At 43.9% G+C, this 27,617-nt stretch overlaps 1 protein-coding gene and 1 long non-coding RNA gene across 3 annotated transcripts; both read left to right on the top strand.

Annotated features, from left to right (window-relative positions):
- Nucleotides 1–343: 343 nt before the first annotated feature.
- Nucleotides 344–27,592, top strand: kif5aa (kinesin family member 5A, a). Of its 2 annotated transcripts, none has more exons than XM_036987961.1 (29): nt 344–955; nt 8,334–8,421; nt 8,714–8,787; nt 9,084–9,188; nt 11,530–11,578; nt 11,688–11,743; nt 11,906–11,993; nt 12,757–12,881; nt 13,152–13,256; nt 13,746–13,894; nt 14,284–14,432; nt 14,739–14,923; nt 15,591–15,659; nt 20,583–20,789; nt 20,994–21,140; nt 21,364–21,552; nt 22,014–22,131; nt 22,224–22,285; nt 22,380–22,489; nt 22,643–22,744; nt 22,864–22,924; nt 23,090–23,161; nt 23,280–23,384; nt 24,421–24,637; nt 24,797–24,962; nt 25,074–25,156; nt 25,351–25,378; nt 25,541–25,626; nt 25,755–27,592. In XM_036987961.1, the coding sequence occupies exons 1-28, from the start codon at nt 827–829 to the stop codon at nt 25,617–25,619; spliced, it is 3,117 nt and encodes a 1,038-aa protein (XP_036843856.1). In that variant the 5' UTR covers nt 344–826; the 3' UTR covers nt 25,620–25,626; nt 25,755–27,592. The 2 variants fall into 2 exon arrangements, with proteins under 2 accessions (XP_036843856.1, XP_036843854.1); XM_036987959.1 differs by having other exon boundaries at nt 22,380–22,510.
- LOC110532046 lies at nt 15,884–20,576 on the top strand. The gene is made up of 3 exons (XR_005053242.1): nt 15,884–17,297; nt 17,659–19,765; nt 19,911–20,576. It is a non-coding gene; the product is annotated as an uncharacterized LOC110532046 (long non-coding RNA).
- Nucleotides 27,593–27,617: the final 25 nt, after the last annotated feature.

Raw genomic sequence — 27,617 nt, 5'->3', positions numbered from 1 at the left:
CTCAGCTTTTGATCAATAATTCCAATTGCTTCCCATCGGTGATGTGATGAGCTTACATTCCAGTAAGAGTTCATGGGGGATAGAAAATAAATTAAGGCGATTTTAGGGCTTACATTTCATTCATGCGTGCAAGTGGGGGTAAACACGTTAACGGCAATGAAATTGTGCGATTTAGGGAACATTATTCATAGTCCTTTAATAAAAAATATATAAACAATGAAACCTTTCATCCATAAGACGTTATAGGCCTATGCGAAGAACGTGGTGGTGATGCTGATAGGCTACATCCGGTGTCTGGATAACGTGGATGCTGAGGCGGGTACCATCAGGGAAGCGACAGACCACGCCCTACGCTCTACACAGTGAGTCCCAGCGCAAAACCGGCGATACCTCAGTCTGCCTCACCTTCAACAGGCCCGACCGAGTGGTGCCATCATCTAACAACGACAACATCTAAGAAAAACATCCGAGAACTACGTCCATCTTTAAAGATTTAGCCAGAGGATGAATTCGACGTTATAGTATATTCTTACAATGATGTAACCCACTGCGATTTTAACTAGAGTTTATATGCATAGGCAATTTTTTTTGCTGCGACATGCTCGAAGCATCTTTTTTTTAGTCTCTTAAATTGTCATTCCTCCGTAGTTAACTGTCAATCTTTACCTCTGGGCTGCAATATTTTTTCAGCCTTGAAGACATAAGAATTAAGGACGTATCTTGTAGCATCCAAGCGGGTCTGTCATTACTTATTTTACAGTCGACTGGGCCTGCAAATTGTGATTCTCGACTATTTTATTCCAACCCCGTAAATTGAATTTGCGCAATGGCGGATGCAACCTCCGAATGTAATATCAAGGTGTTGTGTCGCTTTCGCCCTCTGAATCAATCGGAGATTCTGCGTGGGGATCAATTTATTCCTACATTTCTGGGAGATGACAGTGTCAGCGTTGGGGTAAGGCACTTTGTTTCTGATATGCTCATTAATACATGATTCACTTTTTCTGTTTTCGTTTGGACTGCCAATAGCAATAATTTGTGATTAAAATTAGGCTACCTGACTGTAATAATTTCTGTAAACTGCGTAGGCATCAGTTGAGCATTCAGTGCAGTCGGCTCTGATTTCCACCCAGTGTATAGGCCTACATGTTTTATTTACTGCGGCTACATATCAGGCCTCATATCCAAGAACCTACCAATTTACATTAACCTTGTACTTGCTTAGGTTGTTGATAACAGAAATGAACCCCTTTCAATGGAAATGGGCTCAAGATATTTACTACAGGCCGCCGCCTATATGGATGGTCTACATAGCCTGCCAATAGCTAATATTGCTCGAATGTTATTTTAGCAACAATATGCTGTTGTTATTCTCATTGTAATGATTTGGTTCGTATATGTAATGGCAATGGTACTTTAAATGTATAGGCAGGGATTGCATTAGGCCTATGTAATAAATGCCACATACATATTGTACTTGTATTGTATTATAGCTTAATCATTCCCTCAGACAGGCCTACTAGTCTGTTGGGTTCCTCAGGGCCAGGACCGAGTGGAATGAGAGAGTGGATTTATTTAGAGTTTAACTGAGGACGTTAAGGGACACACCTTTGGCTGACCTTCTCCTCAGTCATAATTTTTTACAGCGGGCCAAGAATCTGTTATCTAACTGCTTATGGAGGAGAGGATCAATAATTATTCTCCTGTTGAGAACCGACTCACTCTACCTCTGTGCCGGACTGACTGCCTCACTCTGGACAGTGATTTTATGTTCGTGACGATGCGTCTGCATTGCTAGTGATGTGAATGGGTCAGCTTCGGGCTACTTTTGTTCGGTTTTTCTAAAGGGGGGGGTGATATTCAATGTAAGCCCGTTGAACAATGAACACGTGAACGGGTCATCCTTTAACTGTTACAATGCATTCTGTATTATTTCCCCATTTCAAGACCAGCCATGTCAAGCTCTTGGCCACGTGTCATCTGCTTCAGAAAAGTAGAACGTAATAATAGATTCGCAATGGGTAACGATAACGTGGCTATGTTTACAAGGGGTACCAGCACCGAGTCGATGTGCAGGGGTACGAGGTTATTGAAGTAGATACCGTGCCTTCAGAAAGTATCCACACCCCTTGACTTTTTCCACATTTTGGTGTGTTACAGCCTGAATTTAAAATTGATTACATTTAGATTTTTTTTTTCTCAATGACCTACACACAGTATCCCATAATGTCAAAGTGGAATTCGATTTTTCTAATTAATAAAAACGTAACCCCTTTGGCAAGCCTAAATACATTCAGGAGTAAAGATTCGCTTAGCAAGTTGCATTGTCTCACTCTGTGTACAATAATAGGGTTTAACCTGATTTTTGAGTACCTCATATCTGTTGCCCACACATACACTGTTGCCCCTTAATGTGTAAGGTCCCTCAGTCGAACAGTCAATTTCAAACACAGATTCAACCACAAAGACCAGGGAGGCTTTCCAATGCCTCGCAAAGAAGGGCACATGTTGGTAGATGGGTAACAATTTTTTTTAAACAGACATTGAAAATCCCGTTGAGCATGGAGAAGTTATTAATACACCCAACCAATACAAAGATACATGCGTCCTTCCTAACTCAGTTGCCGTAGAGGAAGGAAACCGCTCAGGGATTTCAACATGAGGCCAATGGTGACTAAAACAGTTACAGAGTTAATTGGCTTTGATAGGAGAAAACGGAGGATGGATCAACATTGTAGTTACGCCACAATACTAACTTAATTGACAGAGTGAAAAGGAAGCTTGTACAGAATAAAAATATTCCAAAACATGCATCCTGTTTGCAACAAGGCACTAAAGTAATACTGCAAAAAATGGAGCAAGCAATTCACTTTTTGTCCTGATTACAAAGTGTCATGTTTGGGGCAAATCCAATACAACATATTACTAAGTACAACACTCCGTATTTTCAAGCATATTGGTGGCTGCATTATGTTATAGGTATGCTTGTAATTGTTAAGGACTGGGACATTTTTCAGGATAAAAAATAATCCGAATGCATCTAAGCTCAGGCAAAATCCTAGAGGAAAACCTGGTTCAGTCTGATTCCACCAGACACTGGGAGATGAATTCCTTTCAGTAGTACAATAACCTAAAACACAAGGCCACATATAAACTGGAGTTGCTTACGAAGAAGACAGTGAATCTTCCCGAGTGTCCAGGTTACAGTTTTGACTTAAATCTATTTGAAAATCTAGGCAAGACTTGAAAATGGTTGTCTAGCAATGATCAACAACCAATTGGACAGAGCTTGAAGAATTTAAAAAATAGTAATGGGCAAATATTGTACAATCCAGGTGTGGAAAACTCCTAGAGACTTACCCAGAAATACTGCCAAAGGTGCATCTACAAAGTATTGACTCAGAGATATGTCTGTATTTATTTTTCAATAAATATGCAAACATTTCTAAAAATATGTTTTAACTTTGTAATTATAGGATATTGGATGTAGATTGATGAGAAAACAAATCAATTTAATCCATTTTTAATTCAAGTTGTAACACAACAACATGTGGAATAAGTCAAGGGGTATGAGTACTTTCTGAAGGCACGGTATGTAGAGTGCACTCGGAAAGTATTCAGACCCCTTGACCTTTTCCACATTTTGATACGTTACATGCTTATTCTAAAACGGATTACATCGTTTTTTTCTCTCATAGATCTACACACAATTCCCCATAATAACAAAGCAAAAACTGTTTTTTAGAAATGTTTGCAATTTTTTAAAAACAGAAATATCACATTTCCATAAGTATTCAGACCCTTTACTCAGTACTTTGTTGAAGCACCTTTGGCAACGATTACAGCCTCGAGTCTTCTTGGGTATGATGCTACAAGCTTGGCACACCTGTATTTGGAGAGTTTCTCACATTTTTCTCTGCAGATCCTCTCAAGCTCTGTCAGGTTGGATGGGAAGCGTTGCTGCACAGCTATTTTCAGGTCTCTCTAGAGATGTTTGATCGGGTTCAAGTCCGGGCTCTGGCTGGGCCACTCAAGGACATTTAGAGACTTGTCCCGAAGCAACTCCTGCATTGTCTTGGCTGTGTGCTTAGGGTCGTTGTCCGGTTTGAAGGTGAACCTTCGCCCCAGTCTGAGGTCCTGAGTGCTCTGGAACAGGTTTTCATCAAGGATCTCTCTGTACTTTGATCCGTTCATCTTTCCCTCTATCCTGACTGGTCTCCCAGTCACTGCCGCATGATGCTGCCACCACCATGTTTCACCGTATGGTTGGTACCAGGTTTCCTCCATACATGATACTTGGTTTTATCAGACCAGATAATCTTGTTTCTCATGGTCTGAGAGTCATTTATAGGTAGGTGCCTTTCGGCAAACTCCAAGAGGGCTGTCATGTGCCTTTTACTGAGGAGTGGCTTCCACCTCGCCACTCTACCACAAAGGCCTGATTGGTGGAGTGCTGCAGAGATGGTTGTCCTTCTGGAAGGTTCTCTCATCTCCACAGAAGAATTCTGGGGCTCTGTCAGAGTGACCATCGGGTTCGTGGTTATCTCCATGAGCAAGGCCCTTCTCCCTCGATTGCGGCCAAACTTCTTCCATTTAAGAATGATGGAGTCCACTGGGTTCTTGGAGACCTTCAATGCTGCAGACATTTTTTGGTACTCTTCCCCAGATCTGTGACTCGACACAATTCTCTCGGAGCTCTGCGGACAATTTCTTCAACCTCATGGCTTGGTTTTTGCTTTGACATGCACTGTTAACTGTGGGACCTTATATAGACAGGTGTGTGCCTTTCCAAATCGTGTCCAATCAATTGAATTTACCACAGATGGACTCAATGGATCAATGGTAACAGGATGCACCTGAGCTCAATTTCGAATCTCATAGCAAATAGTCTGAATACTTATGTAAATAAGGTATTTCTGTATTTTATTTTTGATACATTTGCAAAAAAATAAATACTCTTTTCGCATTGTCATTGTTGGGCATTGTGTGTAGATTTCTGGGGATTTTTTAATGTTTTTTTTTAATCCAGTTTAGAATAAGGCTGTAACGTAACTGTAACGCTCAATGAGTGAATGGGTATGGAGTCAGGCGCAGAGAGCAAAGGATGCGGGAAAAAACACGCTTTAATGTCCAAAATAAAAAGAACAAAATAGTATACCCAACACAGGCGTAACTATTAAAACAAATAGTACCCTTAGGGTAAATAACAGGACAGCGAAAAAACCCAACAAAACACTAACACCTCTCACAAAATACAGAAGAACAAGCCCGCACAAACAGAAGCGGGCTAAACGAACTTAAATAACACCACCCTAACAACCAAACAATGAACAGGTGCAAACAATTAGACAAAACCAAACGAACACGGAACAAAGGATCGGTGGCAGCTAGTAGACCAGCGACGACGACCGCCGAGCGCCACCCGAACAAGAAGGGGAGCCACCTTCGGTAATATTCGTGACAGTAACAAAATGTGGAAAAAAATCAAGGGGTCTGAATACTTTCTGAAGGCACTGTACATATACAGTGCCTTGCGAAAGTATTCGGCCCCCTTGAACTTTGCGACCTTTTGCCACATTTCAGGCTTCAAACATAAAGATATAAAACTGTATGTTTTTGTGAAGAATCAACAACAAGTGGGACACAATCATGAAGTGGAACAACATTTATTGGATATTTCAAACTTTTTTGACAAATCAAAAACTGAAAAATTGGGCGTGTAAAATTATTCAGCCCCCTTAAGTTAATACTTTGTAGCGCCACCTTTTGCTGCGATTACAGCTGTAAGTCGCTTGGGGTATGTCTCTATCAGTTTTGCACATCGAGAGACTGAAATTTTTTCCCATTCCTCCTTGCAAAACAGCTCAAGCTCAGTGAGGTTGGATGGAGAGCATTTGTGAACAGCAGTTTTCAGTTCTTTCCACAGATTCTCGATTGGATTCAGGTCTGGACTTTGACTTGGCCATTCTAACACCTGGATATGTTTATTTTTGAACCATTCCATTGTAAATTTTGCTTTATGTTTTGGATCATTGTCTTGTTGGAAGACAAATCTCCGTCCCAGTCTCAGGTCTTTTGCAGACTCCATCAGGTTTTCTTCCAGAATGGTCCTGTATTTGGCTCCATCCATCTTCCCATCAATTTTAACCATCTTCCCTGTCCCTGCTGAAGAAAAGCAGGCCCAAACCATGATGCTGCCACCACCATGTTTGACAGTGGGGATGGTGTGTTCAGGGTGATGAGCTGTGTTGCTTTTACGCCAAACATAACGTCTTGCATTGTTGCCAAAAAGTTCAATTTTGGTTTCATCTGACCAGAGCACCTTCTTCCACATGTTTGGTGTGTCTCCCAGGTGGCTTGTGGCAAACTTTAAACAACACTTTTTATGGATGTCTTTAAGAAATGGCTTTCTTCTTGCCACTCTTCCATAAAGGCCAGATTTGTGCAATATACGACTGATTGTTGTCCTATGGACAGAGTCTCCCACCTCAGCTGTAGATCTCTGCAGTTCATCCAGAGTGATCATGGGCCTCTTGGCTGCATCTCTGATCAGTCTTCTCCTTGTATGAGCTGAAAGTTTAGAGGGACGGCCAGGTCTTGGTAGATTTGCAGTGGTCTGATACTCCTTCCATTTCAATATTATCGCTTGCACAGTGCTCCTTGGGATGTTTAAAGCTTGGGAAATCTTTTTGTATCCAAATCCAGCTTTAAACTTCTTCACAACAGTATCTCGGACCTGCCTGGTGTGTTCCTTGTTCTTCATGATGCTCTCTGCGCTTTTGACGGACCTCTGAGACTATCACAGTGCAGGTGCATTTATACGGAGACTTGATTACACACAGGTGGATTGTATTTATCATCATTAGTAATTTAGGTCAACATTGGATCATTCAGAGATCCTCACTGAACTTCTGGAGAGAGTTTGCTGCACTGAAAGTAAAGGGGCTGAATAATTTTGCACGCCCAATTTTTCAGTTTTTGATTTGTTAAAAAAGTTTGAAATATCCAATAAATGTCGTTCCACTTCATGATTGTGTCCCACTTGTTGTTGATTCTTCACAAAAAAATACAGCTTTATATCTTTATGTTTGAAGCCTGAAATGTGGCAAAAGGTCGCAAAGTTCAAGGGGGCCGAATACTTTCGCAAGGCACTGTAACTAGGAATGAAGTGACAGATAGTAAAGAGTAGCAGCAGCATATGTGATACGTTAGTGCAAAAGAGTCAATGCATATAGTCCGGGTAGCTGTTTGGTTAAATATGTAGTTTGTGCAAAAAGGGTCAATGCAGATTGTTTGGGTAGCTATTTGGTTAACTATGTAGCTAGCTATTTAGCAATCTTATGGCTTGGTGGTGGAAGATGTTCAGGGTCCTGTTGGTTCTGCTGCTGCTTGCCGTGTGGTAGCAGAGAGAACAGTCTTGGTTGGCTGGAGTCTTTCACAACTTTTAGGACCTTCCTCTGACACCGTCTGGTATAAAGGTCCTGAGTGGCAGGGAGCTCGGCCCCAATGATATACTGGTTGCCAAGCAGTTGCCATATCAAGCAGTGATGCAGCCTGTGAAGATGCTCTCAATGGTGCAGCTGTATAACATTTTGAGGATCTGAGGGCCCATGCCAAGTCTTTTCAGCCTTCTGAGGGGGCAGAGGCGTTGTCGTGCCCTCTTCACGATTGTGTTGGTGTGTCTGGACCATGATAGATCCTTAGTGATGTGGACATCGAGGGAACTTGAAGCTCTCTTGACCTCCTCCACTACAGGCCGCCGTCGGTGTGGATGGGGGCGTGCTTGGCCCTCCGTTTCCTGTTGTCCACGATCTGCTCCTTTGTCTTGCTGACTTTGAGGGAGAGGTTGTTGTCATGGCACCACACTGCCAGGTCTCGGACCTCCTCCCTATAGGCTGTTTCATCATCGTCAGTGATCATGCATAGTGACTGTGTAAGCACTGGACAGATTAAACAGTATTACCTTCACTCTGTATCCTAGGTCACAGGATTATTTTTGCTACAGTTTTGGATTTTTGTCCTTATTGTGCCTGAGCGTATTTTTTTTGTCTGTCCCGTTAATTTATTCAGTGATCGACATACATAAATCATCTATTACTATCCATAAACAAGTAACCAAGATCAAACTGGATTGCATTTCCATGGTTTGTTTGTTTGGGATATATAAATGAAATAACAATGCTAGTTGGAAAGACAATTGGAGACAAGAAAATGTCCCTCGTTATTTTCCACTTCAGTATGTCTATACCATGGTTCGTCTTGGTCTGTGCATTCCAAATAATAGCTACAGTATTTGGTTTACAAAACTGACCTAATCTCTTTGTGTCTCCCAGGGGCGGTCGTACGTGTTCGACCGGGTTTTCCCCACCAACACCACTCAGGAGCAGGTCTACAATACCTGTGCTAAACAGATTGTCAAGGGTAAGGAAAAAATACTGCCAACAATGGCAGAATGAACATCCACACACAGTCCGGGGAGGTGTATTAGAGAGACAAAAGAGAAGTCAATGTGAGGTTCTGACTCATCAATGGATTAAATCAGTCGGCGACGTCACACGTTAGTAGCCTACTTGCGGCCTTTGTTTCCCCACAACTGTGTTCATATTAAAGGTTATTGGTGTCTTTGTAATTTTCAAACTTGAAGGCCTGAAGACAATTTGTTTTAATTTCTGTCATTTCCTCAAATTATCTTGGTTTCCCTCTGTTTATATAGATGTTCTGGGTGGATACAATGGCACTATTTTCGCATATGGACAGACCGCCTCCGGCAAGACTCACACCATGGAGGTACAGTGGGAGTCAATGATATGCATAATACAGTATTTTCAAATACTTCTGAAAAAGGGATGATCTCCCATTATGAAATAACTCTATAAATCAGCATAAATTTGGCTCCCGTTTGGTTTCAATCTAAATGTAATACCCCGGATGTTGCTTTGGGGGCATTTGCACCCCGTCTAGTACATGGTATTGGAAAAATACTGCTAGTAATTATATGAGGATTTTAATATTCATACAATATACGTATAACAGGTATTAACCTCTCAAACTCCAGAGACTGACTGTACAGTATGTCTTTATAGGGGAAGCTGCATGACCCCAATCAGATGGGCATCATCCCCAGGATTGCAGAGGACATCTTCAACCATATCTTTGGCATGGACGAGAACCTGGAGTTCCACATCAAGGTTTGGATTCATCTCCATCTCCTCATCCATATATAGGATGATTCATTTTTTTGTGAATCCCTTACAATCTTAGAAGAAAGGATTCCAAAAGGGTTCTTCGGCTGGCCCCTTAGGAGCACCCCATAGGAGCACCATAATTGCAGTAAGAACTACGGCTGTTGCGGCGACCATATTACTATCATACCAGTAAGATTCCATGTGACCATGGTCACAGTAATCTCCTTTTATGCACTCTGGATATTGGTAGTACCCAAACTCGCTAACAACCATCAGGTCGCTAATGGCCTGGTACTCAGGGTTCTATTGTCCCTCTCACCACTCTGACATCAATGCAAATGCAATAAAACATTTCCTTAAACACTTATCATCAAAGCAAGTATGTGCTTTTAAAACTCACTCCACTGTGATTCATCAATTTGAAGAAAGAAGTGGAACACATGGTCGTTGTGGGTGTTGTTTCAAAGCCTAACAACGAAATGGACCGCACTTTGATTAATTCAAAAACAACCATACACAATATTAGAGCTTATGCATACGAGCCCAACCTCGGGAAAAAAAGAAGGATTGTGCTGTTATACTGTACATAGCCTACCACATATTATGAATGGTAGAAAAACATACACAAAAACTGATTTAAGATTTAAGTCAAAACGGATGTCTTTGATCTAGCCTATATTCCAAAATGTAACAAATTCTGGTAATCGCCTTTGAGTGTGGACTGTATTATTATGCATACTAGATGGACTGGTTACATGATGCCACACTCCAAACTTTCTATCCCGTCTAGGAGAGAACGTAGGCCACAGACCTAGGCGATGCTGTTGGTTCATTGATTGTGCAGTGCGGCTTACAGACGAATCCTACAATTATAGTGAATTTGTATTTGTTTTTGAATAGCGTAGTAATAGGGTGTCACATTAGGCTACCGTTATTGGCAGAATATCTCACCACCGTGCGTTTCCATCTCCTCCCCTCTCCCCTTCATTACTTTCTCAAGCATGCAGAGAGAGGAGATGTCAACAGATTAATGAAATATGTTTAGTTGTGAAAACATTTTACTATCGATTTTCCAGAACAGATTTCACTTAGTTTCCCAAATGAATCACTGGGTAGCTGCAGAAACAGGGTTGGAGAGCCCATGGCATACAGAGTTTGGGTGGAATATCACCTGCCATGCTGAAGTGAAATAACCAGTGTAGCTTACCCAGCATGAGTCAAAAACGAACCTGCACAAATGTGGGCTCCATTTGCTATTAGAGTGCATACAGATGGCATCTTTTTTTCCCCGACCCATTTCATATTGGGCCATTGAAAATCGAAACAAATTTGACATATTAGTGAAGACAAGATTAAATTGAGAATAGTCAGATGGGTGAAAATAGTATCACTTGATGAGAGAACAGCTTGTGCAGCCTGAGGCAAGCTTTTTTTGCGACTTTCTCAAATCATCAATGGCCTATCATGCAGTCCATATACATGTATGTTCTGATTTCTAAAACCTTCTAAGGTTTGCATCCTTCACAACTAAAGTTGCCAAAAAATTCTAAACGTATAGGACCTGTTTGAAATGATCATTTTTACGCTCAACATAGCCACTTCTTATGCACACTCGCTACGGAATGGGAAAAATAAAATGTATATTTTATTCAGTTAAGTTCAATTATATTCTTCTTACTGTAAAATCATACAATGTAAAATAATAACACCGGACTTATAAGCACATCTTGTCAGCTAAATGAACAAGCCTACAGCCTATGGCACGGCGCATACCCGGATAACATACTGTAGGCCGACTCATATTCTGTTCTTCTGAAATACATTCTCTTCATATCCTAATGTTTCTTTAGACCTGCCGAAATTAAACATTGTATTTATTTTGGTGGTGTACGTTCAATTGATTTATTAGACATTTTTAAATGAACATTTTCTCAAGGCCTCTAGGTGTGGAGGCCTGGAGATGCTAAACCTGTTTATGTTCATTAACAGCCAGTTACCATGACACCAGCAGTCTTTTGCAATACAATAACTGGCTGACAAAATGTCATGACCGCCACAACCCTAGGTAGAACCCTTTTTGGATTCCATGTAGAACCCTTTCCACAGCGGGCTCTACATGGGACACCAAATGGTTCTACCTGGAACCAAAAAGGATTCTTCAAAAGGGTTATCCTATGGGGACAGCCGAAGAACCCTTTTAGGTCCTAGATAGTGCCTTTTTTCCCTAAGAGTGTTAGAGTAGTCATCCGTTTGTATACCGCAATGACTTGGTGCTCTTACACGGAGCCACGGTATGGATGCCTTGATTGAGTTTCTTCTTCTCTTTCCCCTTTCCTGTGCTTAGGTTTCATATTTTGAAGTCTATATGGACAAAATTCGGGATCTGCTGGATGGTTTGTGCACAGTTCTTTATTTACCAAGTCCACATCTAATGCCATTACAAAGGCAAATCTTCTCCCCAAAAAATGGTCCGTCCTAACGGTTGTTCCCTGTATCTTTTAGTGACCAAGACTAACCTGGCTGTTCATGAGGATAAGAACAAGATCCCATACGTGAAGGTGGGTTCTGACGATGCCCACTTGTCACTAGCTACACCTACGTCCGTTCCTAACGGTGCCTAACGTTTTCCAGGGGAAGAGGAGTATGCATATTCATTATTAACCCTTTTTATCACCGCACTCCGCTGTCGCCCCCCCCCCCCCCCCTTCCCTGTGATGCAGGGCTGCACCGAGCGCTTTGTGTCCAGCCCTGACGAGGTCATGGATGTCATTGACGAGGGGAAGAACAACCGCCATGTTGCCGTCACCAGTAAGCCTTCGGAGCGTTCTCTCCGTTAGTCCGTTCCGTTTCATCCGTCTCCTTTTTTGTTGTTGTTGCAGTGAATCCAGCGCCCTGTCTTTCTGCTAGCAGGAGAGTTGCATGGTTCGTCAAGTGTCTCACGACAGTTGGGTCGTGTGGCTCGTTATATGGCTTATATAACGGGACTTTTTCTCACACGTATCCTGCTTACAAGCAGCATCTCTATAAGGACGCTCACAATTGCAATGGTCCACCTGGGTGTCTGCTGGCTGGTGTAATACTCTCACTGTAAAATAGTGGGTGCAATAAGATAGGAACAGATAAGTAACACGAGCCCTTCTTCTGGGGGACTGTAGGTCGCATCAGGAGAAGGATTCAGATATGAGTTTTGTCCTGAAAAGGGTTTGGTAGGGGCGGCAGGGTACTCTAGTGGTTGGACTAGTAACCGAAAAGTTGCAAGTTCGAATCCCCGAGCTGACAAGGTACAATTCTGTCGTTCTGCCCCTGAACAGGCAGTTAACCCACTGTTCCTAGGCCGTCGTTGTAAATAAGAATTTGTTCTTAACTGAGTTGCCTAGTTAAATAAAGGTTAAATAGAAAATAATTTAAAAAAACATACCGATCATTTCAATCTTATATCAGTGAAATTCACCAGAAAAGCATTCATTAAACAATCCACATGTAAAACCATCTCTGTAAACACTAGATTAGATGTTGTGCATATTGACATGAAGATGCTCATTCGCCTCCGTGTTGTTCTCCCTCCTCGTAGACATGAATGAGCACAGCTCTCGCAGTCACAGCATCTTCCTGATCAACATCAAGCAGGAGCACGTGGAGACGGAGCAGAAGCTGTGTGGGAAACTCTACCTGGTGGACTTGGCTGGTAGTGAGAAGGTAAGACTTCACATCCTTGTCTGTCTGGTTTATCTAGCTGGGCTGAGGTGAGAGAGACTATGGGTCAGTCTACTCTGCATATGCCATTGTGACAGAGCTGACATTATAAGCACAGTGACACTGGGGTTTTTGACCTTTCCAAAGGTCATTGAGTCACAGTCAGTAATTAAGTCTCTCTCTCTTTCTCTATTGCTCTCTCTCTCTTTCTCTATTGCTCTCTCTCTCTCTCTCTCTCTCTTCCCCCACTCCCTTTCTCTCTCTCTCTCTCAGGTCAGCAAAACGGGCGCTGCGGGTGCCGTTCTTGATGAGGCCAAAAACATCAACAAGTCTCTGTCAGCCCTGGGCAACGTAATCTCTGCACTGGCTGAAGGGACGGTGAGTCCAAGACAGTGAAGCCATCTACCTTACACACCTGTCACCCTAATGTCGATCCAGCCCCTGCACACATCCACCAGTACCAACTCACTGTACAATCATCTCCCTGCCATCCATGCCATAACCCATCTGAAGCCTGGTCAATGCCAACTCACCACACATACCTATCAATGCCTACCTTCTCCTGGCCTTACTCTGCCGTCAACTGAAAAAAAGGTGCTATCTGGAACCTAAAAAGGTTATTTTGCCGTCCCCATAGGAGAACCCTTTGCAGAACCCTTTTTGGTTCCAGGTAGATCCCTTTTCGTTCCAGATAGAACCTTTTTGGGTTCCATGTAGAACCCTTTCCACAGAGGGTGACCTGGGAGATCTGGAACCAAAAAGGGTTCTCCTATGGGGACAGCCGAAGAACCCTTTAGGAACCCCTTTTCTTTTATTCGAAAGAGTGCACTTACTCACTTCATCCCTTCTTCCTGTTTTGTTTGCTAGAAAACCCACGTGCCGTACCGTGACAGCAAGATGACCCGTATCCTGCAGGACTCTCTGGGGGGTAACTGTAGGACCACCATGTTCATCTGCTGCTCTCCATCCAGCTTCAACGACGCTGAGACCAAGTCCACCCTGATGTTTGGACAACGGTAACAAACACTGTGCCCCCATCTTGTCTTCTCCCTGCATTGACAATGTACCATGTCAGCAGTGTCAGCTGTCAATTCTCCACAGAAAGGGCCAATGTACCAATATGTCCAAAGTCAAATGATTTAGCATGCAATATTTCCTTAACTCGTATTCACATTCACTTGTTCCAATATGAATATGCCGATATTACTGGTATGATGAGTATAAGCTGTTGAATATGCAGATATTACGGGTATGATGAGTATAAGCTGTTGAATATGCAGATATTACTGGTATGATGAGTATAAGCTGTTGAATATGCAGATATTACTGGTGCGATGAATAGAAGCCGTTGAAGCCACCGCTTCAACATGTCATTAATGTCATTAACGTTCCCCCTGCCCTCCAGCGCTAAGACCATCAGGAACACGGCCTCCGTCAATCTGGAGCTGACGGCTGATCAGTGGAAGAGGAAGTACGAGAAGGAGAAGGAGAAGAACAAAACCATGAAGGAAACGGTTCAGAGGCTGGAGGCTGAGCTCAACCGCTGGAGGAACGGTGAGACACTGTAAAACACAGAGCTGGAGAGCATTTATCATGGTTGAGGATTCCTAGTCTATTACTTTGTTTTATTGTTAATGATAGTTTTTTTTCTTCTCCTCCCTGAATGTTGATTGAATTTATGCTCTTAACATACTTTAAAAAGGACATGCTTGGCATGCATATTCTTGATGTTCCCTTGAACTCTGCTTGAGGTTGGGAGCAAGGTACACGGACATTTCATTTCCTGGAAAAAGCTAGACCGATGAATCGGAAGCCAGATCTCTTAAAGAGCTGACGCGTCTGCTCCTCATGCTCCTCCAGGGGAGAACGTTCCTGAGACGGAGAGGACCACTGCGGACGTGGTGCGTCTGGAGTCGGTGGAGGAGCGGAGCCCCGTGATGATCCTGGACAACGACACCTCCTCCATCGTGGTGCGCATCTCCGAGGAGGAGCGTCAGAAGTACGAGGAGGAGATCCGCAAGCTCTACAAGCAGCTGGACGACAAGGTCAGGGCCTGTTGAAACACACCATACACCACGCCATACGCACACACACACACACACACACACACACACACACACATTGAAGGGTATTACATACCCTGAGTGTTACAAAACGTTAAGAACACCTGCTCTTTCCGTGACATAGACTGACCAGGTGAATTCAGGGGAAAGATAGGATCCCTTATTGATGTCACTTGTTAAATCTACTTCCATCAGTGTAGATGAAGGAGAGGAGACCAGTTAAAGAAGGATTTTTCAGGCTTGAGACGATTGAGACATGGGTTGTGTATGTGTGCCATTCAGAGGGTGAATGAGCAAGACAAAATATTTAAGTGCCTTTGAACAGGGTATGGTGGTAGGTGCCAGGCGCACAGGTTGTGTCAAGAGCTTCAACTCGGCTGTGTTTTTCACGCTCAACAGTTTCCCGTTTGTATCAAGAATGGTCCACCACCCAAAGGACATCCAGCCGACTTGACACAACTGTGCATTGGAATCAACATGGGCCAGCATCCCTGTGGAACGCTTTCAACACCTTGTAGAGTACATGCCCGAAGCAAATTGAGGCTGTTCTGCGGGCGATAGGGGGGTACAGCTCAATATTAGGAAGGGGTTCCTAACGTCCATATTTCCACTAGCAGACCAAGTGACCAAAGTGTGTGTTTCTCCACAGGATGATGAGATCAACCTGCAGTGCCAGTTGGTTGAGAAACTGAAGGAGCAGATGCTGGATCAGGATGAGGTGAGGACACACTCTGGACACACACTCTGTTCCCCTCTCTGTATGTATCTCTGTCCAGGCATCTCTCGTTCATGCAACGGTCTTATTAACAAATATGTCCGCTTTTTATTGGGATATAAAATCTTGATGATCCTGAATCTATACGTGCTGGTATAATGCTATCGTAGGATATAGTGCTCTTTGTGTTTATGAGCACTAGGGGGGGGGGGGGGGGGGGGGGGGGGGGTAGTGGTAGAGGCATAGGAGGTCTCACCTTTGTGTATCTGCCATTATAGCACGGGCAGCGCCATTTAGGCAGTCATGGGTAGACGGTATACATCTTATGTCAAAGTGACGTCAAAAGTTGCACGTTCAGCGAAAATGTGTGGATTTTCGCCAAGTGTGTAGCCATACCTCGAAAAACCTTGTTGTCACACCTCCTTCAGGTCTGGAGAATTCTATGTTAGGTCGAAACGGCTACAATGGTCCACCGGCTTCCAACGGTTGCATTTTTATTGGATGTTACATTTACCCTCCCCACACATGCCCGTAGAAGGCGTGTTATGTTCGTCACGGTTTTCCGCCAGTGTGTTGTCCTGTTGCAATAAAGACGATTAACCTGTCAAAAGGTTGTGTTTGTTTCCTGTTAGAGTCGTAGGGTTCGCCACAAAAATGCTAGAGTTTTTCATCTGCGATTTCCTGGCCATCGTCACACACTGTCGCTCCTACGGTACGACTCTGCTGAGCGCCTTTGGAGCTCCGCCCAAGCCAGGCGTTTGATTGGTTTGAAGTGTTTGCGAAAACGTCACTGATTTACACTGGGGTTTTCCACTCCTTTGAGCCATTGATCTCACCAGGCTTCACCAAGCTTTCCGATTAGGGAAGCCTGGTTCTCATCGCGGCCAACCCTAACTCTAACCTTTTTCCTAACCTTAACCTAATTCTCCTAACCTGCTGCATAAGTTCTCCTAACCAGCTAGGAAAAACTCACTTCTGACCGTAGCTGTATAACATCTAGTCAAAACCCATTGAGGCTATCTCCATTTTAAAGTGTTTGAAAAAAGTGTACAGCCAATATTGGTGATGTACTGCCACCTGCAGCGCTAGAGTCCTGAACCAGATCTTGTGTGTCATTCATTTATTGTGACCACTGGATGGCAGTGATAAAGCTTAAAGCCATTTACAGATCATAGCACCCAATTTCAAGATGAAGACAATGCTCTGATCATCATCTCTCCCAACCCATAGGAATCCCCACCCTGTTGACCTCTTTAAAATGGTGGAAGCCCTCAATGGAAGTGTCCATGCTAAAACTTGGTTTATATCCCCGTGTTCCGGGGGCAGTCCCCGTTTTTGGTGGCCTGTCCCCGGCAATGTCCCCGTTTTTAACTCTGCGTTAAAAACAGACTGCAAAGTTAAATAATATTTTACGTGGCAAGAAAGACTGGACAGCAGAGTCTGCCGGTTGATCTCTCAATCGCGTTGTGCTTATTTTGTCCAGCAGAGGGGGCTGCTCACTATATCATCTTCATTCACTCTTCTTCTACTAACTACTTGCTCGCGCTAGTTTTAGAGAAAACTTCTGTGGAAAACTCCGCCAGAAGCTTAGCAAGTGTCAAGTGAATCCACAACATCACCACAAACGTCTTTTCAAGCCAGGTAAGTTACAATCATTTGAGATACTAGCTAATGATGTTATAATGTCACAATGTATTATATAGATAGATGATCTGCTTTACAAGGTTTTAAATAGGTTATGCTAGCTAACATGAGCTATGTCGACTAAGTTATCTAGTTAGGTTAGCTAGCTACTGGCATGGTAGCTAGGCTAAAAAATGTTCACATGTAAACATGCAGTGGACAGGCTATTTTGAAAATGTGATTATATTAAATGAATGCACAATTAATTATGAGAATATTTATTTGTAGATTACAATTTTAATGGTTTGGCATTATAATAAGTAGTGTGAAAATATTTTGACATTTTCATGGATAACATTCGCATAATGTTTTCTGTTAGAGAGTGGAGAGGAAGGAGAGGAGGAAGACTGGATAGGAAGAAGAGTGAAGGAGATAAGAGGAGGAAAGGTAAAGATATGATTACAGAGACTGCCAATTTATTATTCCAACCAATATTTTTGAGATAAAATACAAAAGTGAGGCAAGCAATGGGAATCTGTTAACCAAAGTAGTTTATCTAATAGTGTACTATTTATTATTACAGATTGGAGAAGGAGAAGGAAAGATGAAGGGAGTAAAAAGAGTGAAGCGAGGAGAGTGTGGAAGAGTGAGGTGGAAAGGTAAAGAGAAGGAAAGGCAGGAAGAGGAGTGAAGAAAAGAGTAGGAGAAAGATTGGAGGAGAAGAAAAAGTTAAGAGTGACACAATGACATGAGACAATGTCCATTTATACGCTCAGGTCAAGACAATAGAATGGTTTACTGCACCCTTTGTAATTCCTCTTTTTCAATTGGCAGCGGGGGACGAACGGCAGTGGTAGAACATCAACAGTCGAAAAAGCATAAAGCCTCCCTGATTGCCCGTGTTGGTATGTCCTCTGTCACCACATTCTGCAAGAAGGTAGAGCCTTCCCAAGAATAATATGATTTAGCTGTGCAGGAGGGATGTCTTTGCATACCACACTATGCGACACAATCATAGTTACAGATCTCTGGGCTGCAACAGCACAACTGACACGAAAGCTTTATGAGCCGAAGTTTACATGTGCTAGGACAAAATGTGAAGCCATAGTGAGTAACGTGTTAGCACCGTGGGCAACTACTTTGGTAACACAGGACCTAGACCAGGTTGAATTTGTGTCCCTGTCCATTGATGCGTCCAATCATGGACATGTAAAGCTGCTGCCAATAGTAGTCAGATATATGATGGCAACACATCTGTGGAAACAAACCTGCTTGGTTTTGTTGAATTGAAAGGAGAAACAGCAGAGGAAATTGCAGCTGAGGTCCTGGAGGTCATTAAAAAAATGTAACCTGGAAAACAAAGTCGTGGCATTCTCTGCCGACAACACAAATACCAACTTTGGAGGACTGAATAGGCTGGGGAGGGTCAATGTCCATACCAAAGTTAAAAATGCTCTGCAGTGGGAGGTGATTAGCTTAGGTTGTCCTGCCCACATCATTCATAACACGGCCAGAACAGCTTTGGATATGATTCCCCTTGATGTTGAGTACCTGCTCACAAAGATATTTGGACATTTTCACCGTTGGAGTAGAAAGACTGAAGAGCTTTTTTTAGGACACAGAAATGTTCGCTGGCTGTCCATGCTCCCTGCTCTAGAAAGAGCGCTGAAAATGTATGTGCCATTGAAATCCTTTTTTTCTTTCTGAAGACAAATGCCCTGTTGTCCTGCGAACAATGTTCGAAGATCCACTGACTGAACTTTGGCTGGCCTTTGTCAATGGAAACCTGACCGTATTCGGTGACACAATCAAGATGCTTGAAGGCCAGGACCGCTGTGCTGTGGAGTCCGCTGCAATTCTGAGAAACATTGAGGCAAAATTGACTGCAAGACGTGATGGCAACTTCATTCCAGTTTTGGTCAGAGGACTTCTGAGAGAGCTGGAGGACAATGGAGCCATGTCTAAAGAGAGCTTTCTCAAAACATCCCAATCATTCTTCACTACGGCTGTGAACTACTTGCACGTTTATGGGGAAAGCACACAGATAATCTAAAATATTTACATGGTCTCCTTTTTAAAAAGGCAACCTCAGCGTGAAGAGATCCAGAAGGCAGCAGGCACACTGCAGGAAAAATGCCCCATTGTGGCCATCAATGAGGATGCATTGTTTGACGAGGTTACTGGATTGCAAGAGTTCCTAAAGGGTTACCCACTTCAAAGAGAACGACATCTCACACACTAACCTGGCTAGATTAGCCTCTGTTGTCATGTGCTTACCTGGAAGTAAAGCACCAGTCGAGAGAGTGTTCTCCTAAATGAATGATCTATGGACAGCAGCAAGAAATAGGTTCACTGTTCCTACCATCAAGGCCATGCTTATTGTGAAGACAAACTTCAACCTCCTCTGCCAGGAGTTCATGGAGAAGCTGGCCGAAGACATAGCAATCCTGAAGGAGATACATTCTTCTAAGAAATATACAGATTAGGTTGGTATAAGTATATTATGTAGTTACCAATCTCATCATCATCTTATTTATTTATTATATTAAGTATCTCACATAGACAATAGTATATTTTTTTCTTCTCAATTTCAATTTTGCTCATGTTCTCTTCTGCTCTTATTCTACCCAGGCCACCAGGACCACTGAATGGCTGTTCAGATCAGTTCTACCCAGGCCACCAGGACCACTGAATGGCTGTTCAGATTGGACAGTTCTGTCTTGTCTGTAGTGTTTCTGTAATGTAGTTGTTTTTTTCTATCACAGTGTACCTGTTAGACTAAATACATGAAACCGGAATTGTCCCTCTTTTTAAAAATGTCATGGATAATAACATTGGATATTTGAATGATATATTGACCGCCGAACTGGAAATGTCCCCGATTTTAATTTCAGAAATCTGGTCACCTTATGGTAGAGGTGACATCTTATGGGGATGTACAGTAGGCCTATACAGAAGACGTTGTAGAATTATAACCAAGCAAACGAATAACCTGGAATCCTCTATAAATCTACTCTAAATATAGTTCATAATCTGATACATTTCCTACCCTTTCAGTGAGGCAGCAGATCTTTCAATTGTGAACAGTTGTCATAGCAACAGCAGGGGATGACTCAAATGCCAATTCTAAATCCAGGCCTTCTGTGTGTGTCTTGTGTCTGGTTGTACTGTGTAAAATATGAGTATTACGAATATTGTGTGTTGTCAGAGTATGTGTACTGTGTTCCTACGTATGATCATGTTTGTGAGGCTGTGTTCACGTGATCGTCTCTCTTTCTCTCTCTCTCTCTCTCTGTCTTCTAGCTGCTGGCGTCGTCCCGTGGGGATGGGGACAAGGTGCAGGCGGAGCTGGGCCGCCTGCAGGTGGAGAGCAACTGTGCCAAGACAGAGGTGAAGGAGGTGCTGCAGGCACTTGAGGAGTTGGCCATCAACTACGACCAGAAGAGCCTGGAGGTGGAGGAGAAAGGCCTGCAGAACCAGCTGCTGGCCGACCAGTTGGCCCAGAAGATGGTGGGTTCAGCAGGGCATATAAATACAAGGCATAGAATGGACATAAAGTCTACAATGCTTTTCTATGAAGTGTTGAATGAAGTCTGTGGGCTTTATGGATTCATTGCTCTACTTGAAATTACCAAAGTAAATCTGTAGCCTATCTATTGTTTTTTTTCTGCCCCCGTTCAATCATCTTGCCCAACTCTCTTGTCTGCTGTGCAGGCCAATCTGATGGAGTTGGAGGCGGAGCTATCCCACATGCAGGAAGTGAGTGGTCAGCAGAGGAAGCGCATCGCCGACGTCCTCAACGGCCTGATGAGGGACCTCAGTGAGTTCAGCACCATCGTGGGCAACGGGGAGATCAAGCTGGTGAGTTACTTCCATCTCTTACTGCCCCTCTGGAGCCACTGAGATAGAATCGTTAGATAGATGGGCAGAGGGAGAGAGCGGTTTTGTACACAGTATGCGCGTCATCCCCATCCCCCTCGTCCCTCCATCTCTCACCCACCCTGTGAGCCTTTCTTTCAATCCCTCGCTCCCCCATCCTTCTCTAATCTCTCTCTCTCTCTCTCTCTCTCTCGCTCTGCTGCAGCCGGTGGAGATCAGCGGGGCGATCGAGGAGGAGTTCACGGTGGCCCGTCTCTACATCAGCAAGATCAAGTCGGAGGTCAAGTCCATGGTGAAGCGCTGTCGCCAGCTGGAGAACCTGCAGCTGGAGTGTCATCGCAAGATGGAGGAGACGGGCCGCGAGCTCTCCTCCTGCCAGCTCCTCATCTCACAGGTCAGCCTCCAGCTCTACTGGGCACCTCAGTGTACGCAAACATCACAACCAGCTCGAATGACTATACTCTACACAGCATATGTATATGTATATAAATACATATGGTATGTTGACACCATGTATACCAGAGGAGGCTGGTGGGGAGGAGCTGTAGGAGGACGGGCTTCATTGTAATGGCTGGAATGGAATCAGTGGAATGGTATCAAGCACATCAAACATGTGGAAACCACACGTTATGCCTCTGTTCCATTAATTCCATTCCAGCCATTTACAATGAAGCCCGTCCTCCTACAGATCCTCCCCACCAGCCTCCTCTGATCCACACATAGACGCACTTTACCGCCGTACACAATGAATGCATTCTTCCGTCACGTTGTTGACAAAACGTGTAGACATTTTATGAGCTGTGTCGATGGGAGCGTGCTTGTGCGCCAAGTGACTCTGTGCGGGGCCGTTCGCAGCATGAAACGAAGATCCGCTCTCTGACGGAGTACATGCAGAGTGTTGAGCAGAAGAAGAGGATGCTGGAGGAGAGCCACGACTCCCTCAGCGAGGAGCTGGCCAAGCTGCAGCACCCGGGTAACACACACCATCCACCCTCACATCAGCCAGGCTACAGGCCCCGGGTGGGGAAACCAGACCTTACACATCTCTCTCTCTGTGTGTCACAGATAACTCTCTGCTTGAGGAGAAGGATGGAGAGAAGGGTGAGACCGAGGAGGGTAACGTCAAGGTAAACATTGACTCCAATAATGCTAATTGTTTCACCTGTTAACGAGCAAAAATGAAAGGAATCTGACATTGTTATTTTCCTAATGGTGGTTCAGAAGGTTCCTCGGCAGCAGGGGGACTCTCACCGTGGTCTCCAGCAAAGGCAGATGGCCCGTCTGCGGGATGAGATCAACGAGAAGCAGAGGATCATCGATGACCTCACTGAGTCAGTGTCATCAAGACTACTGTAACCCTCTCAGTTTATGTGCCGTTGATGAGATAAAAATCAAATATTCACTTCACTGTAAAAAAAACAATTACATTTTTTTTGTCTCTCTCTCTTATTAAACATGATCCTCTCTCTCTCTCCCTCTCTCAGTCATAACCAGAAGCTGCAGATTGAGTTGGCTCAGGTGCTTGCCGACTTTGACCGTTTGAAGAGCGTGGACAGCAGCAAGAGCGAGCGGCTGGAGGAACTGTCGTAAGTCTGAACACAAACACACACACACACACACACTGGCACAACGTGTAGTCACAAAGTTAAGAAATGTATTCTGATTTGGATGTTGCTGATGACGATGGGTTTTCTCTTCCTGTCAGATTCCTGCATGAACGCCATGAGCAGACCAAGCAGGACCTCAAAGGGCTGGAGGACACCGTCGTGAGTGGCCCTCTCTCTGTATCGCTCTCAGAACCCTCCTCCTCTCTTTCTTTTTCTCGCCCCATCTGCTTCTTTTCTTCTCTCTCTGCATCTACCTCTCTTTCCTCCACTTTCTCCCTCTTTTTCCTCCCTTTGACTACTCTTCTTCTCCATCTCTATTTTCAGGCCCGGGAGCTCCAGACCCTCCACAACCTGCGCAAGCTGTTCGTTCAAGACCTCACGTCGCGGGTTAAAAAAGTGAGCTAGAGATGGCGAAAGACAGAAGATGCACTAATCACTATGCAGGGCACTAAACACCCCCCCCCCATCTCTCTCGTTATTTCTCTCTGTTCCAATTCTTTTCTTTCGTCCACAGAGTTCCGAAATGGAGCCTGATGACAGTGGGGGGTCTTGCACCCAGAAACAGAAGATTTCCTTTCTTGAGAATAACCTGGACCAGCTTACAAAGGTTCACAAACAGGTGAGAGCCTCACAGGATAGTTGTGTCATCTGACTTGTTTTGATGAAGTAAAAGCTTACTGGTCACACCAGGAACTTCTCTCCTGCTTCCCGAGTGTGAACACCCACCATGGTCCTACATCGCGACCTACCTTCGCCCCCCGTTCCCTTCTCACCTTTCCCCCCTCCCTCGCACACTCAGCCCCTCTTGTCTCTGTCTCTTTTTCACCTCTTGTTCTTGTGCTTTTTTAGTGTGTGAGCATGGATGTGTGTGTATTGGGTTTCTGTTGTTGTGTGTTAAGAGCACACCCGGCAGGTACAGGCCCTCGCTTCTCCTTCGCTTCCGTCTCCCAGCAGGCTTGGCGTCCCCTTTTCTTCTGTATATATATATTTTTTTAACCTAAAATGTCCCTCTGCTTTTGGCACTACGCATAAGGCTTCTAAAAGGGACACACACGGCTCGAGGCTTCCTTAACACTCTCTTTCTTGGCATGCGGTCTTTGTTGTTGTTGTACATCAGAGATGTTTGAAACAGAGAGAGATGTTTGAAACAGAGAGAGATGTTTGAAAGAGGAAAAGAGTGAGCCGTTTGTGTGATGCCGTACTCACAGAGACAGGTTCTGAGCTGTTTTAGTCTGGCACGAACCGAAAGAGGAAAGGTTACACCGTGCATTTACCTTGGAATGTTTACATGATTTCATGCTACGGGTTATGAGAGAAGAGACATTTCCATTCAAAATACCTCCGTGATACAAGACACAATAATATTGAAAGAAAGCGGGCGTGTGTGGCTAAATGTCACTTTTGATGAGTCATGAAACGCATCCGTTTTATGTCAAGGTCAGTGTGCAGTCTCCTCTCCTTCCCTGTTGTTCATACAATCTCCCCTCATCTCTCTCAAACTGGCGTCACCCAGTCTCAACCCGCCCTCTCTTACCTTATCCACCCCTGATCAATCAGTATTCCCTGCTATAAATCTCTCTTCCCTTGTGTCACTCTTTTTTTTTTTCTTCTCTCTCTCCTCCCTTCCCTCTCTCTCTCTTTGTATTTCTCTGTAGCTGGTTCGTGACAATGCAGATCTGCGTTGTGAGCTTCCAAAGCTGGAGAAACGTCTTCGGTCTACTGCTGAGAGAGTTAAGGCCCTGGAGACGGCACTGAGGGACGCCAAGGAGGGCGCCATGATCGACAGGCGTCGTTACCAGAAGGAAGTGGACCGCATCAAAGAAGCCATGAGGACCAAGAACGCTCTGAGGCGCCCCCATGCTGCACAGATCGGTAGCGCACCCGCTCCAAATATAGCTCTACTGACTGTGATTCTGCGCTATTTATTGGATGGAGAGCTACATAGGCAGTTATTGATCAACGGAATAATAAATTAATAATGGAATAGTTATTGACTGATTGATTGACCTCAGCATTACTGTCATCCTGCAGCCAAACCAGTGCGACCGAAGCAGCTGCCGGTGTGCTCTCCCACCAACCCGTTCTACACGCGTGCCAGTGAGCCGGCCAACACCTACAGTAATGCCCTGTTCCAGAGCTCCATCACAGAACAGACCACGGCACCTATCTCTCAGATCAGCTCCGTCCCGACCAACACGTGAGTCCCATCTCACGCTCGTGTTAAGTTCCTTTAGCTTGGAATAGTTGACTTGTATTGGTGTGTTATTAGACTTTGGTGTGACTGTGTCCTGTTTTCTGTGTTGAGCAGAGTGTCCACGGCGCTGGGCTACAGAGCAGTCAATCCCGCAGACATGCTGGAGTCCTACCCACTCAACATAGACAGGGATAACGGTGAGTCCCAGAGCCATTACAGTTCAAACAGTCACCCACGCCACCAGGTCTGTTTTTGTTTTGTGTTTTTTACTGTACATTATATGTTACACTGGCTAACAGCTTGTAATTAGGTTATTGATTATCAGGAAAGAAAGTGTTTTGTGTTTTTATACACACTAATGCTCACTCTTCCCTGTTATATTCATGAACAGGAAACACCGTAGACGTCAATGACAACAGGTAAGCATATCGGCGCCTCAACTGTATATTGTACAAGCATTGCAATGAGACTAATTACTGCTTCTAGCTTTTGTTACTCTATTAGTACTACTACAACTGCTGCTTCTCCAACACTACAGTATTGAATCGTGTGTGTGTGTGTGTGTGTGTGTGTGTGTGTAGGAGTGATGTGCACTGTGGCAGTAAGGTGGACGACCCAGGCAGACTCTACATCATTCAGCAGGAGACCGCTGCAAGTTAATGACATGGTAACTAACACGCATGCACACATTAACTCGCCGCAAATGATGTCATCAGTACACATGCCGAAGGGATGAATTACTCTCCCCTGTTTGCAGCTTGTCTCCTAACGATCGATTTCCTTTTCTTTCCACAGATGGCCGAACACTGTGTTCAGTACCTCTCCCGTATATTTGCATGCAGCCGTCTAGCGTCCCTCCCCCTGCACCCGTACGTGGCCAATGATGCCCCCCCCCCCTGTAGCCCAAGTCTTACTGTATAGCTCAGCCCCATGCTCCCAATGGTGACCACCCACTCATACGCTCCTGTGATTAGAACGCATAGTAGTTTATACTCCTGTATGGGTATTGACCAGCACTGTGTCTGTGTATGTACTGTCCCACTTTACTCGACAGTGGCATCGTAATGCTGACCTAGAGCGTCGTCATAGCCGTGCCCTGGCATCTCTCCTATAAGACGTCTTGTCAGCTTACGAACAAAGGATCTCACTCTGCATGTTGCCCAGCTAGCCAATTAGCCAACCTGAATCTGTGCATGTTTCATGACAGCGTTACTCAATTTTTCTATGAACTGGGATAAACCGCTACAGATGTCATGCAGAGTTTATGATGCTTTTGTACTCGCTGTATGATGTCATTGTCTAGACAGTACTGAGGCATGTGTGACTCAGCCGTGCTCTATGGCCTTTAGAGTCTAACCCAGCCTTAATAATAAACAACAACAGCTGATTTCACATGATCATAACACCCAGCCATGTGTGTACATATAGAAGTATCTGTGTATTTCCTACCTCTAGCTCTACTGATACAACTTTTGGCGTCATTTCCAAAACTGATTCCAATATGTTGTTATATTAGTAGATTGTAGGCAGTGAAGCGAGCTGTTATGTTGTCCAGTGAACTCGTTTTGGTTATACAAAGATTCCTCTTCGTGAAATAAAGCATGAGGTTATTGATCAGATAGTCTCTATTTTAAAATAGGGGCCCTTCTACCTGCTCCTCAAAAATGCATTTTGACAAGAGGTTCTCTCTGTGTTCTGTTACCGGGAACAAAATCACGCCAAACATTTCTCAACCTCTATAAAAAATTCAAAAATTAAGTTATTCAATGTACCACGAAACACCATCCGAATGTGTTTTCAAACTTCTCCCAACTGAGCTGCCACCAGAAATGGGTTTGAATGACTTTCATTTCATAGTAAACGTGGCATGTTAGCTCTGCTGTGTTTTCTCAGTCAGAATCCTGATCAGCCAATCGGGACGGAGAGAACCAGCGGTTGCTGGAGCTGTGTTGGTCTTTTGACAAGTATTGCACTGTATAGAGTTGGTACACTGACTATAGTCTTGACTGTACAGTGTTGACTTCAGGTCTATCGAACAGACCCTTTGACCCACATGTCGGTCTACTAATATCAACAATATGACTGGAACCAACAGCATCTCAGGATCTCTGATTGGTAACAGTGTGTAGTGGGGCCACCTATGTCTGGTCTTTTTAACCACAAAATTGCTAAGTGACCGAGGACTCATAACCTCCTCCACTTGGATACATGAAAGACTGAATGATTTCGAACCAGGCTTGCCCCCCCCCCCCCCCCGATGACTGTTTTGATTCCCGTTTGAGGTCGTTTTTGGGTGTAACATGTTTGAGAAATTGTACTACCGTCTATAGTACAATAGTGTGTCACTGTCTGACTTTAGCATATGTGATAATATTGTTCAACTTGTAAGTATAACAGCATATCAGTATGTGATTAAATGAAAGGAAATTAGCCACTTAATATTACTTTGTTAGGGAACCATAATGTCTACTGTATGTATTAATTTCTGTAGGCCTATATGCTCGTAATGTGATTCATCGTGCGACATGCATATTTCTGTATATACTCATTCAAATATGTGAATCATTGTGTTGTAGTTGGCAGAAATAAACCCTTACCGAAATAAGTTATTAAAGACAATCATGTCCAAAGAATCATTGTGTTTTGAAATGTATTGTG

The sequence above is a fragment of the Oncorhynchus mykiss genome, chromosome 9 (assembly GCF_013265735.2).
Source record: "Oncorhynchus mykiss isolate Arlee chromosome 9, USDA_OmykA_1.1, whole genome shotgun sequence".
Classification (NCBI taxonomy): domain Eukaryota; kingdom Metazoa; phylum Chordata; class Actinopteri; order Salmoniformes; family Salmonidae; genus Oncorhynchus; species Oncorhynchus mykiss.
The sequence above is the reverse complement of the archived record's forward strand: the minus strand, read 5'-3'. Positions and strand labels throughout refer to the sequence as shown.

Coding starts and splice junctions, on each gene's coding strand:
- kif5aa (XM_036987959.1), top strand. CDS start 827: ATGGCGGATGCAACCTCCGAATGTAATATCAAGGTGTTGTGTCGCTTT. Junction 22,132..22,223: donor GGCCAAGCTGCAGCACCCGG/GTAACACACACC, acceptor TGTGTGTCACAG/ATAACTCTCTGCTTGAGGAG. Junction 22,511..22,642: donor TCAGTGTCATCAAGACTACT/GTAACCCTCTCA, acceptor TCCCTCTCTCAG/TCATAACCAGAAGCTGCAGA.